General features: G+C 52.7%; 1 protein-coding gene across 2 annotated transcripts in view; it reads right to left on the minus strand.

Annotated features, from left to right (window-relative positions):
• Positions 1-16,098, minus strand: part of NTMT1 (N-terminal Xaa-Pro-Lys N-methyltransferase 1) — a 37,583-nt gene extending 21,485 nt beyond the window's left edge. Inside the window, exons 1-2 of one of the 2 annotated variants that reach the window (XM_086924843.1) lie at positions 15,816-16,098; positions 7,795-8,142 (exon numbers count right to left, since the gene is read on the minus strand). In XM_086924843.1, coding sequence (XP_086780969.1) covers positions 7,795-7,956 — 162 coding nt within the window. In that variant the 5' untranslated portion in view covers positions 7,957-8,142; positions 15,816-16,098. Of the gene's footprint in view, positions 1-7,439; positions 7,492-7,794; positions 8,143-15,815 lie in introns of those variants that run through there. The other variant, XM_086924844.1, reaches the window with a different exon arrangement.
• Between the last annotated feature and the right edge of the window lie 592 nt (positions 16,099-16,690).

The following is a 16,690-nucleotide window of genomic DNA, read 5'->3' on the forward strand; positions in this document are numbered from 1 at the left end:
TCAGGAAGATTCCTGTGAGAACTCAAGGAGATGAATGTGTCTGCATTAGTGGATGTTTTTGTTTCTAGAGCTGGTCCCATTTCACACGAAAAATGGTTACAAGCCGATTTTGTAGAAGGTGTGAAGCGTTATGGCGAATGGATGGCCAGAGGGGTTTTGAGGCGTCCATGCATCCTTTCATCCAAGTTTCAGATGAGCTAGCGATGGTGGAAGGAGTTGTAGCGAGGGGTGATCGTTGTGTGCCTCCTTCATCTCTCAGGTCCCTACTTATTAGTGAGGCACATGGAGGGCATTTATGAGTAACAAGTACTTGCAAAGCTTTGAAGCAATTTTATTGGTGGCCATCATTGGAAGCTCGGGTGAAATGTTTATTGAAGGGCGTTCTGCTGGTTTAGTATCTGACAAGCATTTATTTATTTATTTATTTTATTTAAAGAGTTTTATATAGCGCAAACAAGATCTTCACAGATATCAGAGCGCTTTACATAGACGGGTACATGAGGGAGCAAAGTCAAACAAGCAAATCAAGCTTTACATAGAAGGGTGCAAGGGGGAGCATATTCAGACGAGTAACTCAATAAATCACAGTATAATAGTACTACTAAGTGACACAACCACTCATGTGGATGATAAAACAACTCATACAAATAAGTCAAGAATCAAACATGTAATACAGAACGGTGCAAGGTGTTAATGGGATTCGAAATAGTAGCTCAAGTGTATTTAGCCATGAGGATAGCTTTTACTTCTTTTTTAAAGAGTGTAGTGGAGGAGATCAGCCTGGTTTCGGGAGGGAGTGAGTTCCAGATCCTAGGCGCCATTCCTGAGAAGGAGCGCTTGTATGTTTTTTCCTTCCGAAATCTTCGAGGTTTTAGCAGGAGATTGTTTGTGCCTCTCGTGTTTCTAATTCCCCCAAAGATTGTCAACTTCTGAGCGAGGTAGCCGGGTGAGTTTAGGTGTACCGCCTTGTGTGTCATGCAGGCAATTTTCAGCTGTATTCTGCCTTCAAAAGGCAGCCAATTCAGGGATTTCAGGTCAGGGGTAATGTGGGAGTACTTTTTTGACCCAGTGATGAGTCTTGCTGCAGCATTTAGAGAAGCTTTTAGTGGTGCGGTTGTAGTTAGGGGGAGTCCGCAGAGGGCGGTGCTGCCGTATTCAATTTGTGGGATGACTAGTGCTTGTACTGCAGTTTGGAAGTCTTTGGCCGGGAGGTAGGGTTTGAGTTTCCTCAGAGTATTGATCTGGAAGTTCGCTCCCTTTGTTGCCTTGCTGATATGTTGCTGCATGTTGAGATTAGTGTCGAGTGTTATGCCTAAAGATTTTGCTGAGTCCACGATGGTGGGTTGGACATTGAGTGCGGTTAGGAGTTTAAGCCAATGTTGAGTGGTTGATATCTTAGCTGGAGGTGAGATCAGAAGGAACTCAGTTTTCAGGGCATTGAGTTTGAGATGGTTATCGGCAAGCCAGGATTGGGTGCAACTGATCGTTGTGTTCAGGAGCAGGATGTCATTGGGTGATTGTAATTTGAGGTAAAGTTGGGTGTCATCAGCGTACATGTGAAAGCGTACATTGGATGCTTGTAGCAAGGTGGTGAGAGGCTCCATGACTAGGTTGAACAAAGTTGGGGATAGAGAAGATCCTTGGGGGACGCCTAGCGTTACAGGTATTGGCGAGGACATCAGGTTGTTGCTCTTGAATTTTTGCGACCTGTTGTGAAGAAAGGAAGTGAACCACTTGAGGACAGTTCCAGATAGGCCCATTCTTGTGTTTAGTAGTTCTAGTAGATTCTCATGTTTGACGGTGTCGAATGCTGAGGAGAGATCAAGAAGGATGAGGAGGCAGGTGTCGTTTTGGTCTAGCATTTGAAGTGCGTCGTCAATTATGTGAGTCATAGCAGTTTCTGTGCTGTGTCCTGCTCGGAAGCCTGACTGGTGAGGGTTGAGGAGATCGAATTGCTCAATGTGTTTAGACAATTGTAGTTGTGCGCATTTTTCCAGCAGTTTGGCGAGAGTGGGGATATTGGTGATGGGACGGTAATTGTTGAGATCCGAGGGGTCGGCTGTAGGTTTCTTTAGTAGAGGTGTGACCTGGCCAACTTTGAGGGAGTCAGGTATGCTGCCTTGTTGGAGAGAGCTGTTGAAGAAGTTGTTGGAAGAAGCATGAAATCCCTCTTATTCCTGTGTCTTTGCCTGAGGAGGCGTGGGGCAAAGTAGCTTTGGATTTTCAAGGGCCATTCGAACTACTGCCTGCGGGGCAACGATATATAATGGCGTTAGCTGATTATTTCAGTAAATGGGTGTTCTTTTAATTTACGTCACACCCTGGCACGGAGTCCGTTATTGGCTTTATTTTATTTTATTTTGAAAGTTTTATATAGCGCGAACAAGATCTTTGCAGATATCAGAGCGCTTTACAAAGCAGGGAATACCAACAATTGAGTGAAAAACAGGTCATTAGGGAGTAAAGTGGAACAGGTACATCAAAAAATGCAAGTATTACAAATAAATGTGTGCATAGATAGTCAGGTAAGTCAATAATACAGGTAAAACACAGTCGTAGGGATCGAGCTAAATAATACATATCGGTGCAGAGTCTTACAGATCCACATTAATAGGTCAAGTGTATTTGGCCATGAGAATAGCTTTTACTTCTTTCTTAAACAGTGTGATGGAGGAGATGAGCCTGGTTTCAGGAGGGAGTGAGTTCCAGATCCTGGGTGCCATTCCTGAAAATGAGCGTTTATAAGTTTTTTCCTTCCGGAATCTACGAGGTTTTAGCAGAAGATTGTTAGTGCCTCTAGTGTTTCTAGAGCCGCCAGAGATTGACAGTTTCTGAGTGAGGTATCCGGGAGAGCTCAGGTGTACAGCCTTGTGTGTCATGCAGGCGATTTTCAGATGTATTCTGGCTTCAAAAGGCAGCCAGTTCAAGGATTTCAAGTCAGGGGAGATATGCGAGTGTTTTTTTGACCCAGTGATGAGTCTCGCTGCAGCGTTTAGAGATGCTCTTAAGGGTGCAGTAGTCGTTAACGGAAGACCGCATAGGGCGATGCTGCCGTATTCAATTCGCGGGATTACTAGTGCTTGTACTGCAGTTTGGAAGTATTTGGCTGGCAGGAAGGGTTTAAGTTTCCTCAAGGTATTGATTTGGAAGTTCGCTCCCTTAGTAGCCTTGCTTATATGCTGCTGCATGTTGAGATTGGAGTCGAGAGTTATGCCTAGAGATTTTGCTGAATCCACTATGGTGGGTTGGACATTGAGTGCAGTTAGCTGTTTAAGCCAGGTTTGAGTGGTAGAGATCTTCGCGGGAGGTGAGATCAGAAGGAATTCTGTTTTCAGAGCATTGAGTTTGAGATGATTATCGGCAAGCCAGGATTGGGTGCTTCTGATCGTTGAGTTCAGGAGAAGAATGTCTTTGGGGGATTGTAATTTGAGATATAGTTGGGTATCATCTGCGTACATGTGAAAAAGTACATTGGATGCTTGTAGCAAGGTGGTGAGAGGTCCCATAACTAGGTTGAACAAAGTTGGTGATAGGGAAGATCCTTGGGGGACGCCTAACGAAACAGGTATTGGCGAGGACATCAGGTTGTTACTCTTGAATTTCTGCGACCTGTTGTGTAAAAAGGAGGTGAACCACTTGAGAACAGTCCCAGATATACCCATTCTTGTGTTCAAAAGTTCGAGTAAATTCTCATGTTTAACAGTGTCGAATGCTGAAGAGAGATCAAGAAGGATGAGGAGGCAGGTATCATTTTGATCTAGGATTTGAAGGGCGTCGTCAATTATGTGAGTCATAGCAGTTTCAGTACTGTGTCCTGCTCGGAAGCCTGATTGATGAGGGTTGAGGAGATCAAACTGATCAATGTGTTTAGTCAGTTGTAGTTGTGCGCATTTTTCCAATAGTTTGGCGAGAGTGGGAATATTGGTAATGGGGCGGTAGTTGTTTAGGTCGGATGGGTCGGCGGTAGGTTTCTTTAGTAAAGGTGTGACTTGTCCAACTTTGAGGGAGTCTGGGATGGTTCCTTGTTGGAGCGAGCTGTTGATAATTTTAGTCCAGAGTGGAAGGAGCAATGGAGAGAAATCTTTGACAGCGTTCGCAGGGAGGAGATCCGTGAGGTGATTGGAAGGTTTCAAGGTGCTGAGCAGTTTGCCTATTTCTTCTTCGGAGTAGGTTTCAAAGGAAGACCATGTAGCATTGTTTTTTGGTTCGATGGGTGTTATACAGTTGGGTGTGGCGAAGAGGCTTGCGTCAGTGCGGAGCTCACTCTTTATGTTGTCAGTTTTTTGGGTAAAGAAAGCGGCGAAGTCTTCACAGGAGGGTGCTTCGCATAAAGTACTTAGAGGTTGGGGTTGTTCCTTGGCTTGTGTTCCGATTAGCTCAAACAGTTTTCTTGGACGGTTTTTTGCTTGGTCGAGCTGGAGGCTGAAGAAGTTTGCCTTTGAGCGCTTTATTTTCCTGAAGTAGGCGTTTCTCTTTTTCTTCAGGATTTTCAGGTGCAGTGCAGAGGGAGCTGTTCTCCAGGTGCGCTCTGCCATTCGCATGGCTCGTCTATTTTCATTGAGACTCCCGTTGTACCATGGATTGGAGATTTTAGCTGAGACTCTTTTTAGCTGCATTAGAAGTTTGTTAGAAGTATTTTTCTCACTGAAGGTGCTCCCCAGGAGTTGGTTTCCGACAGTGGCACTCATTGTGTCTCAAAAAGAATGTGTGCATTTATGGAGGAACAAGTCAAACATTACCATTGCATTTTATTCTCCTCCTGTTAACGGTTTAGTGGCAGAAGTTAATCGCCTTCTTAAGGAGAGTATCCAGACTGCTATAGCAATGGGATATGATGCTATAGAGTTTTTATTAAATAGAAGTATGGTTATATCTTCTTACTCCTCAAAGCACCAAAGGGGTGTCTCCTTTTCTTTTTATAAGAAAGAATTTCCCAGATTCTCTTTTTGTCCTGATGGGGCCAGAAGACTTAACAAGGAGAGAACGGGTAACTTGTTGGTGGATGTTGCTGACCGTGTTGCCACGAAGCAGTTGCATACCAAGCAGTTGTTTGATTTGAGGCATAAAGCTCGCCCAGGTCAACTGTCAGTAGGCGACTGGGTTTTGGTGAGGATTGCAACGAGGGTGAAGGAGGGTGACTTCAGATGGTCTATTCCAGTGTGTGTTGAGTAGGTGTCCAAAGGTTCGGCATTTTTAGAAGGAAAGGGTTGGTGGAGCAAAAGGGATTGGTAAAAGTATCTAAAGAACAGGCAGAATAAATAGCAAGCATTGGAGTGCCGGAAGATTCTGATTTCTATGGTGTGTGAGAGGGTGATTTGATAATCCCTCGCCACACTCTGCCATTCGAGCCTCTTCCACCACGAGCGGGTGGCTATTTACCCTACTCGGAGTGCCACCGCTGCCAGGAGACGCCTTCCGGCCTGGCCTTCATCTGGTCTCTCCTATTACTAGTAGCTGAGTGGAAGAGCAGCTCAAGGTACTGGTCCATACTTGGCAGTCAGCCACTGAACAGACACCAGCACTTGTTTCCAAGTCCACGCAACACTGACCATAGGGCGGGGCAGCCTTGGAGTCGGAGGTACCACAGTTGGGCCAGGGTGAAGGAACGTTTTGGGTAAACAGATGCCAGGGTATATCTGGTAAGGAAGCGGTGAGTCTGTGCGCAGATGTGGGCATGTAGGTGGAGAGGGAGGTGTTAAACAAAAGGAATTTGCAACTGACCTGTGGTCCATCATGAGGCACATGCTTGAAGGGTGTGGGGGTGCCTGAGATTGGGCACAGAGGAGAACTCCGGGGCCAAGGGGTGCCCAGGGGCACTCTGTGGTGGGTGGGCTCGCATACCCGAGCAACTCACACCTCGACAGTAGTCAGGCAGTGGCAGGGGGCACAGTGAGCTGCTGGGCGGAGGAGTGAGCCTACACGGGGGACCCTCGACTTCTGCCCAACATAGATAAACTGGAAGATCTGAACCCCTGGGACCGCCTGGGGCCATCGTTTAGCCTTTGACGGACTCCCGGTCAGAGACCCAGAGGTTTACGCATCTTCAAGTCAAGCATGCATTGGAATACAGAAGCCCACTTGTGAGGTCCAGGACGAGTCCCCGCTGAAGTACAGGCTGAGGCAGCCTCGCAGACAGGCGGCTTCACAAGTATACTGTAGGCTCAAGGCCCTTGATGGGAGAAGTGGGGGCCATACCTTGGAGGACTGAATTATGCAGAACGAGCAGACATCCCCAAAAGCCGGCTCTGAAGCAGGGTTGAGGTTGGTTCAACTAAAAATACTGCAAAGGGTGTAAATAAACTGCCACTTCTAGTTAGAGGGTCGATCTACATGTTTCAGCTATTTGTGACCTAAAGAGTGTCTTCCTCAGGACCTAAAAATGATACGCTACTGCGTTTTATGGGTGTTAACAAAAATAGTGATACGAACATGAATGTAACTGAAAAAGGAGAAAGATACAACTTATCGCACCACTTCATTCAGTTCAAAGAGCATGGTGTAGTTAAACCCGTAGTGTGCGGATAAATAGCCTAATCTCACCTGGCCACTGCTCAGGGCGTGAGGCACCGCTCTATCCGTCGGTACCCCGGGCTTAACTAAGCTGTGGTCGGAGTTATTTTTTCAAAACTGCCTTCGCACTGTTTTTAACCCAGACACTAAGGGTGTGATAATAGAAAGAGAGTTATCTCTTAGTGGCCAGTTTTATATTCACTTTGCTTACTCTTTCATTAGCACTGCGCCCATCACTCATCGATACATCTCAGCTCATCACCCTCAGGATTTTTAGTCTATCCCAGGAGATCCTTTAAAACCTTCCTGTGCTCCTCCCTCAGTGAGGGGGTTGCAGCCCTCGGCTGTACTAGGGGTTACAGCCAGGATGAGACCCCAGATGATGAAGCATGCCACCTCTGTGAGTGATGGGACTCTGGTCCCCTACCAGGGTTGCCCAGTTGAGGGCTGGATTAAGGCCTGGTTAGATACGGTTGACTTGTGGAGGGTGCCGTTGGGCACCAAGTAACACATGAGGCCTCAAGACAAAATGAGTTTGTTTCGCAGTTTCTTGGGAAAGTGTCTTCGTAGTTCTTTACATTTTCCTGTGGACCCTCTGTTTACCAGTTTTGTATCCCCACTTCCATGGGTGTCACAGCTCTGAGGGAGTAAAATCAAGGACTGCCCAGGAGAAGAGCTGTGGACCCACAGATCTCGTGCACTCACCCCATGGAACCTATGAAGGAACTCGGGGGTCACTTCCAGGGGTGTCAGAACACAGAGGGGCTGAACCACGGACTGACCAGAAGGAGAGCTGTGGAGCCACAGCTCTCGTGCACTCACTTCGAGGAACCTATAAAGGAACTCGGGGGCACTTTCAGGGGTGTCACAGCTCTGTAGGGGTGGAACCAAAGAGGAGAGCTGTGGAGCCACAGCTCTCGTGCACTCACCTCCAGGAACCTCTGCAGGAACTCGGGGGTCACTTCCAGGGGTGTCAGAACACAGAGGGGCTGAACCAAGGACTGACCAGAAGGAGAGGTGTGGACCCACAGCTCGAATACACTCACCTCCAGGAACCTCTGCGTGAACTAGGGGGTCACCTCCAGGGGTGTCAGAGCTCTGAGGGTGTGAACCAAGGACTGCCAGGAGTAGAGGTGTGGAACCACAGCTCACGCGCACTCACCTTCAGGAACCTCTGCAGGGACCTGGGGGTCACCTCTAGGGGTGTCACAGCTCAGAGGGGGTGAAACCACGGACTTACTGCCCAGGTGGAGAGCTGTGCAGCCACAGCTCGCGTGCACTCACCTCAAGGAACCTCTGCAGGAACTTGCGCGAGCCGGCGATGTCGATGTTGGAGATGTGTCCGTAGCCCCCCAGCATGCCGTCCACCGTGGCCGGGACCTCCTTCCAGTACTGCTGGGCCTTGCTGTAGAACTGGCCCTCGTCCTCCACCGCCTCGCTCGTCATGGTGCCGGGACAGGCTCGGGAGCCCGCAGGCCTTGGAGCCGTGCCTCTGTGAAGCGCCTTGGAGCAGTGCCTCTGAAGCGCAGCGCCTTGAAGCTGTACCTCTCAATGAGGGCCTCGGAGCCGTGCTTATCTCTGGAGCGCCTTGAAGCTGTGCTTCCCTCTGCCCAGCGCCTCGGAGCGGTGACTCTGTGGAGGGAAGGACAGCAGTGAGTGAATGACACAAGTGTTACTTAAAATGGAGCGGGGGGGGGGGGCTCAGACAGGGGACCAAAGAACAGCTGTAGGGGTGTGGGCGGGGCCCAGAGCTCAAGCCCGGCGGGGGAGGGTACCCAGGCCTGTCTGGGGGCCAAGGGGGGGGGGGGGGGGGCTGCGTGACGCAAGCAGTAATGTATCTAGATAAAGGGCTTTCCACCAGGGCATCGCCTGAGGCAGCGAGAAGGGGCGCAGGTGGGTGAGGCTGGGAGGTATACATCAGGGGGGCTGGTGACGTCGAGCTGGGGGCAGGAGGTGGGGGCTTATCCCCAGGGCTAGAGCTGCAGACCACAACCGCACCTGCGAGGGGGCGGCGAGTGGGGCGCCAGGGATGTACAGGGGGCGTAGCTCGGTGAAGGGCGAGAGGGGCCACATGGAGGGAGCACCAGAGGCTAAATATACCCTCCCTCTGTAGGCGCCCACAGCCCCTACTCAACACTCAACCCTCAACCCCCCCCCCCCACCCCCCCACCCCGGTCCTCGGGAGGGCAGAAATAGCAGGAGGGATCACTGGCCGGCAGAAATACAAGCCAACGCTCCAAGGAAGCCTCAAACAAGGCAGGAGGGCCCTCGAAGGGCCCCTGGCTGCGGGCCTCACCCGATCGACGCAGAACCTGGGATATAAAGGGGGAATCCACCCTTCGCAGCATTAAAGGCCCCGTGGCAGCGGTTCTTAACCCGTGGTCCGTGGGAGGCCGGGAATTACACATTTAAATGAATCAATTCTGCACAAATGAAGAAAAACTGAACATGGGAAAACCTTTTCTACATTTAATCGTAAATTAAAACATTTAAAAATCTGAGCATAAGTTTGGTGCATACTTCCTTCTGTAGATTGTTTCGAGATTCAAATCATAGAATTCGCTTCGCCAGGGGCCCCAGCTCCCCATAATGCCTCGGCGGGGGTCCCCGGAGCTCAGCGATCATTCAGTGGGGGCCGCAGAAGCCCAATGTCCAGAACTGCTGCCCCAGGGCATGGGCAGGGGACTCCAGACACTTATGACTGGGGCCTCTGTGGTGACGTACGAGGCGCCCTACACGCCCACATCTGCTCACCTTGATGCAGATGGGGTACCTGTAGGACCCAGGTGTCCCCCAGTTACCACAGCTCTCTGGGCGGCTGGTTAGGAGTCAGTCATATGGAGGCGCAGCTCAGTGACAGAAGGAAGGCAATGTGGAATCCTGTGAGGGGGAGGCATTAAAACCCTGGCACCCGGTCTGAGGGCAGGGGAAGGCATTAAAACCCTAGCACCCGGTCTGAGGGCAGGGGAAGGCATTAAAACCCTAGCACCCGGTCTGAGAGTAGGGGAGGGGAAGGCATTTAAACCCTAGCACCCGGTCTGAGGGGAGGGGAAGGCATTAAAACCCTGGCACCCGGTCTGAGGGCAGGGGAAGGCATTAAAACCCTAGCACCCGGTCTGAGGGCAGGGGAAGGCATTAAAACCCTAGCACCCGGTCTGAGAGTAGGGGAGGGGAAGGCATTTAAACCCTAGCACCCGGTCTGAGGGGAGGGGAAGGCATTAAAACCCTAGCAAGCTGTCTGAGGGAGGGGAAGGCATTAAAACCATAGCACCCGGTCCGGGGGAGGGGAAGGCATTAAAACCCTAGCACCCGGTCTGAGAGTAGGGGAGGGGAAGGCATTTAAACCCTAGCACCCGGTCTGAGGGGAGGGGAAGGCATTAAAACCCTAGCAAGCTGTCTGAGGGAGGGGAAGGCATTAAAACCATAGCACCCGGTCCGAGGGAGGGGAAGGCATTAAAACCCTAGCACCCGGTCTGAGAGTAGGGGAGGGGAAGGCATTTAAACCCTAGCACCCGGTCTGAGGGGAGGGGAAGGCATTAAAACCCTAGCAAGCTGTCTGAGGGAGGGGAAGGCATTACAACCCTAGCAAGCTGTCTGAGGGGAGGGGAAGGCATTAAAACCCTAGCAAGCTGTCTGAGGGGAGGGGAAGGCATTAAAACCCTGGCACCCGGTCTGAGAGTAGGGGAGGGGAAGGCATTTAAACCCTAGCACCCGGTCTGAGGGCGGGGAAGGCATTAGGCATGAAAACCCTAGCAAGCTGTCTGAGGGGAGGGGGAAGGCATTAAAACCCTAGCACCCGGTCTGAGGGGAGGGGAAGGCATTAAAACCCTAGCAGGCTGTCTGAGGGAGGGGAAGGCATTAAAACCCCAGCACCCGGTCTGAGGGAGGGGAAGGCATTAAAACCCCAGCCCCCGGTCTGAGGGGAGGGGAAGGCATTAAAACCTTAGCAGGCTGACTGAGGGGAGGGGAAGGCATTAAAACCCCAGCCCCCGGTCTGAGGGCAGGGGAAGGCATTAAAACCCTATCAGGCTGTCTGAGAGGAGGGGAAGGCATTAAAACCCCAGCCCCCGGTCTGAGGGCAGGGGAAGGCATTAAAACCCTAGCAGGCTGTCTGAGAGGAGGGGAAGGCATTAAAACCCTAGCAAGCTGTATGAGGGGAGGGGAAGGCATTAAAACCCCAGCCCCCGGTCTGAGGGGAGGGGAAGGCATTAATACCCTATCAGGCTGTCTGAGAGGAGGGGGAAGGCATTAAAACCCCAGCCCCCGGTCTGAGGGCAGGGGAAGGCATTAAAACCCTATCAGGCTGTCTGAGAGGAGGGGAAGGCATTAAAACCCCAGCCCCCGGTCTGAGGGCAGGGGAAGGCATTAAAACCCTAGCAGGCTGTCTGAGAGGAGGGGAAGGCATTAAAACCCTAGCAAGCTGTATGAGGGGAGGGGTAGGCATTAAAACACTAGCAAGCTGTCTGAGGGGAGGGGAAGGCATTAAAACCCTAGCAAGCTGTCTGAGAGGAGGGGAGGGGAAGGCATTAAAACCCTAGCAGGCTGTCTGAGAGGAGGGGAGGGGAAGGCATTAATGAAATGAAATGAAAACGGGATTTCTAGAGCGCATGGCTGCCCGGGGGCGTCCCAGCGCTGGGATTGTACTAGCCATTGAGGGGGGAAGCAAAAAACGGGAAGGGAATAGGCAAATTATTGTGGGAACAGGTGGGTTTTGAGAAGCTAAAACCCTAGCAGGCTGACTGGGGGGAGGGGAAGGCATTAAAACCCTAGCAAGCTGTCTGAGGGGAGGGGAGGGGAGGGGAAGGCATTAAAACCTTAGCAGGCTGACTGAGGGGAGGGGAAGGCATTAAAACCCTAGCACCCGGTCTGAGGGAGGGGAAGGCATTAAAACCCTAGCAAGCAGTCTGAGGGGAGGGGAAGGCATTAAAACCCTAGCAAGCTGTCTGAGGGGAGGGGAAGGCATTAAAAACTTAGCAAGCAGTCTGAGGGGAGGGGAAGGCATTAAAACCCTAGCAAGCAGTCTGAGGGGAGGGGAAGGCATTAAAACCCTAGCAAGCTGTCTGAGGGGAGAGGAAGGGAGGGGAGGGGAAGGCATTAAAACCCTAGCACCCGGTCTGAGGGCAGGGGAAGGCATTACAACCCTAGCAAGCTGTCAGAGGGGAGGGGAAGGCATTACAACCCTAGCAAGCTGTCTGAGGGAAGGGGGAAGGCATTAAAACCCTAGCAAGCTGTCTGAGGGGAGGGGAAGGCATTAAAACCTTAGCAGGCTGACTGAGGGGAGGGGAAGGCATTAAAACCCTAGCACCCGGTCTGAGGGAGGGGAAGGCATTAAAACCCTAGCAAGCAGTCTGAGGGGAGGGGAAGGCATTAAAACCCTAGCAAGCTGTCTGATGGGAGGGGAAGGCATTAAAAACTTAGCAAGCAGTCTGAGGGGAGGGGAAGGCATTAAAACCCTAGCAAGCAGTCTGAGGGGAGGGGAAGGCATTAAAACCCTAGCAAGCTGTCTGAGGGGAAGGGAAGGCATTAAAACCCTAGCAAGCTGTCTGAGGGGAGGGGAAGGCATTAAAACCCTATCAAGCTGTCTGAGGGGAAGGGAAGGCATTAAAACCCTAGCAAGCTGTCTGGGGGGAGGGGAAGGCATTACAACCCTAGCAAGCTGTCTGAGGGGAGGGGAAGGCATTAAAACCCTAGCAAGCTGTCAGAGGGGAGGGGAAGGCATTAAAACCCTAGCAAGCTGTCAGAGGGGAAGGCATTAAAACCCTAGCACCAGGTCTGAGGGGAAGGGGAAGGCATTAAAACCCTAGCAAGCTGTATGTGGGGAGGGGTAGGCATTAAAACCCTAGCAAGCTGTATGCGGGGAGGGGTAGACATTAAAACCCTAGCACCCGGTCTGAGGGGAAGGCATTAAAACCCTAGCACGCTGTATGCGGGGGAGGGGAAGGCATTAAAACCCTAGCAAGCTGTCTCCGGGGAGGGGAAGGCATTAAAACCCTGACACCCTGTCTGGGGGAGGAGAAGGCATTAAAACCCCTGGCACCCTGTCTGAGGGAGGGGGGGGGGCATTAAAACCCTAGCAAGCTGTCTCCGGGGAGGGGAAGACATTAAAACCCTGGCACCCCATCTGGGGGGAGTGCAGCATTGCACCTAAGGGTCCAGCACCAGACTCTGGAACATTCCCCAAATACACAGTAAGGTTTAGTGATGGGTCTAAACCTGCGGATGCTGCCAATACCTGGATCCTACTAACCTGGCCGGCTCTCTGAAACTGGAGTACCCTACCGGCCTCTCCGTGATGCTAGATTTACCTGCAGACTCCTAGAAGCTTATATGTACCATTAACTCTGGAAGCACCAACCAGCTCCCGGGGCCTCAGAAGCGCCAGCATGCTTCATGAGTCCGGATCACCTACAAGCTGGTGGGAGTCCTCACAGGCCCTCCCCACTACCAGAGGCCCAGACACCCCCGCCCACGCTCAGCATCTTGCACTTTGCACTCAGATGGAGCACACTTTCTCCACTCACCAAATGCAGGGTGCATCCCTACAAGTCGACACATTCTGGTTGGCCATACTGAGACCCCAAGCCCTGGATACCCTACCAGCTTTTAGGATCACGAAAATTGGTATCAAGAGAATCCGATACCTCTGTCTCACAATCATGGAAGCCCCTTCCAAGCCTCACGCTAATAGTGGCTGAGCCATCCCACTTTCACAATCATGGCTTTATAATGCCCCCTCCTTGAATTAGAATCAAGGCTAGAGGTTACCCTAAGTAAGAACCATGGCCGCCCCTGTCCACTCACAGAATCATGGATACCTCTTATCCATAGCCTGGCAGGGACGGACCACTCTCAGGATCAAGACCACATCCTACCCACCCTCTCAGAGTCAAGACTACTGCCCTCTCTCCAAATCAAGACTACATCCTTCCCTCTCTCAGAGCCAGGGCTGTACCCTGCCCTCTCTCAGAACCAGGACTGCACCCTGCCCTCTCTCAGAACCAGGGCTGTACCCTGCCCTCTCTCAGAACCAGGGCTGTACCCTGCCCTCTCTCAGAACCAGGGCTGTACCCTGCCCTCTCTCAGAACCAGGACTGCACCCTGCCCTCTCTCAGAGCCAGGGCTGTACCCTGCCCTCTCTCAGAACCAGGACTGCACCCTGCCCTCTCTCAGAACCAGGACTGCACCCTGCCCTCTCTCAGAACCAGGACTGCACCCTGCCCTCTCTCAGAACCAGGACTGCACCCTGCCCTCTCTCAGAACAAGGACTGCACCCTGCCCTCTCTCAGAACCAGGACTGCACCCTGCCCTCTCTCAGAGCATGGGCTGTACCCTGCCCTCTCTAAGAACCAGGACTGCACCCTGCCCTCTCTCAGAACCAGGACTGCACCCTGCCCTCTCTCAGAGCCAGAGCTGTACCCTGCCCTCTCTCAGAACTAGGACTGCACCCTGCCCTCTCTCAGAACCAGGACTGCACCCGGCCCTCTCTCAGAACCAGGGCTGCACCCTGCCCCCTCTCAGAACCAGGGCTGCACCCTGCCCCCTCTCAGAACCAGGACTGCACCCTGCCCTCCATCAGAGCCAGAGCTGTACCCTGCCCTCTCTAAGAACCAGGACTGCACCCTGCCCCCTCTCAGAACCAGGACTGCATCCGGCCCTCTCTCAGAACCAGGGCTGCACCCTGCCCCCTCTCAGAACCAGGACTGCACCCTGCCCTCCATCAGAGCCAGAGCTGTACCCTGCCCTCTCTAAGAACCAGGACTGCACCCTGCCCCCTCTCAGAACCAGGACTGCACCCTGCCCCCTCTCAGAACCAGGACTGCACCCTGCCCCCTCTCAGAGCCAGAGCTGTACCCTGCCCTCTCTCAGAGCCAGAGCTGTACCCTGCCCTCTCTCAGAGCCAGAGCTGTACCCTGCCCTCTCTCAGAACTAGGACTGCACCCTGCCCTCTCTCAGAACCAGGACTGCACCCGGCCCTCTCTCAGAACCAGGGCTGCACCCTGCCCCCTCTCAGAACCAGGACTGCACCCTGCCCTCCATCAGAGCCAGAGCTGTACCCTGCCCTCTCTAAGAACCAGGACTGCACCCTGCCCCCTCTCAGAACCAGGACTGCACCCTGCCCCCTCTCAGAACCAGGACTGCACCCTGCCCCCTCTCAGAACCAGGACTGCACCCTGCCCTCTCTCAGAACCAGGACTGCACCCTGCCCTCTCTCAGAGCCAGAGATGTACCCTGCCCTCTCTCAGAACCAAGACTGCATCCTGCCCTCTCTCAGAACCAAGACTGCATCCTGCCCTCTCTGACAATCAAGACTGCTCCCTGCCCTCTCTCAGAACCAGGACTGCACCCGGCCCTCTCTCAGAACCAGGGCTGCACCCTGCCCCCTCTCAGAACCAGGACTGCACCCTGCCCTCCATCAGAGCCAGAGCTGTACCCTGCCCTCTCTAAGAACCAGGACTGCACCCTGCCCCCTCTCAGAACCAGGACTGCACCGTGCCCCCTCTCAGAACCAGGACTGCACCCTGCCCCCTCTCAGAACCAGGACTGCACCCTGCCCCCTCTCAGAACCAGGACTGCACCCTGCCCTCTCTCAGAACCAGGACTGCACCCTGCCCTCTCTCAGAGCCAGGGCTGTACCCTGCCCCCTCTAAGAACCAAGACTGCATCCTGCCCTCTCTCAGAACCAAGACTGCATCCTGCCCTCTCTGACAATCAAGACTGCTCCCTGCCCTCTCTCAGAGCCAGGGCTGCACCCTGCCCTCTCTCAGAACCAAGACTGCATCCTGCCCTCTCTGACAATCAAGACTGCTCCCTGCCCTCTCTCAGAGCCAGGGCTGTACCCTGCCCCCTCTAAGAACCAAGACTGCTCCCTGCCCTCTCTGACAATCAAGACTGCTCCCTGCCCTCTCTGACAATCAAGACTGCATCCTGCCCTCTCTCAGAACCAGGGCTGCATCATGCACTCCCATCACCCCTTCAGGCACCCACCGACCCCACCTCTAGGCTCTGGAAAGTACTTCTCACCGAGACTCGAAACAAAAATCTAAAACACCCTTCAGCCACACCCCACACGGGTTAACATCCTGAAAGCCTGCTTCTGTGCTGCACATGAAGGGAGCACGCGATAAACGAGTCTTGCACTTTCCTGCAACAGATCATTATCGGGTGCGTTAATCCAGGAGAATACACCAAGACTACATCTCCCAGCATGCACTGTTCAGTGCAATGAACGCACAGGGAGCCGGAGACAAGGGAAGGAGCCAGCCCCACCCCCGCGGAGGATTCAGACCCCGGAGAGCCCCACTCACCGCCCAGGCCTCAGCCCCGGCGCTCAAGGGCCACGTCCTACGGCGGAGGTACCGGAAGAGCCGGGCCGGGAACACCGCCGGAAGTGACGCACACACGGCCCGGGTGGCTCTCGGCGGCGGATGCGCCACACCAGCTCCTGCAGAGCCGGACTCAGCTGCCTCAGCCCGTTCCACCCGGACACCGGGGCCGGGCTCTTCAGCTGCTTCCGGCACAGCGAAACGGACAGGCTGTCACCCAATGAGAATCAGCATAAGGGGTACATAACTAAAGCCCGCCCACTCCGGGAAGTCCGAGGCGGCTTGAGTAAAAGGAGTACGTGAACAATCCAGCGCATCACAACCAATGAACGACTAGCAAATGTTTATCCAGCCAATCCGTGGCCACTATAAACTCCACCAGCCTCATAGCAAATGACAGCTGGCGTATTTCCCTTCACCTAAGACTTAAATGTTTTCGCCTTAGCTATTGGATGTGAGGCTATCGAGCCTCGCCTGGTCCCTTCTCGAGGGTCGCTCCATGTGACTCTGGCGCAAGGAAGGAGGCAGGGACCTCACAGCTAGGGTGACCAGATTCTCAAAACAAAAAACAGGGACCGGTCATAGACATAGAAGTAGGACTACAGTTTGCAGTAACCATCGACATAAAAGTAGGATTATTTGATAGCTGTCATAGACATAGAAAAGGGACAACAACAACAGCTCCCTCCACAGACCGAGATGAAGCATTACAGACAACAAATCCGAGGTCTTTTATTGGCACCCCTCTCCTTTACACAGCAGCATTAGTACTTCTTAATACATTTACACTTTTAAGGACTACAGCATATATTTGCCAAAAATCAATAAAACATCACAGGCTAGCAAATGCCAGTACA

The sequence above is a fragment of the Lissotriton vulgaris genome, chromosome 5 (assembly GCF_964263255.1).
Source record: "Lissotriton vulgaris chromosome 5, aLisVul1.2, whole genome shotgun sequence".
NCBI lineage: Eukaryota > Metazoa > Chordata > Amphibia > Caudata > Salamandridae > Lissotriton > Lissotriton vulgaris.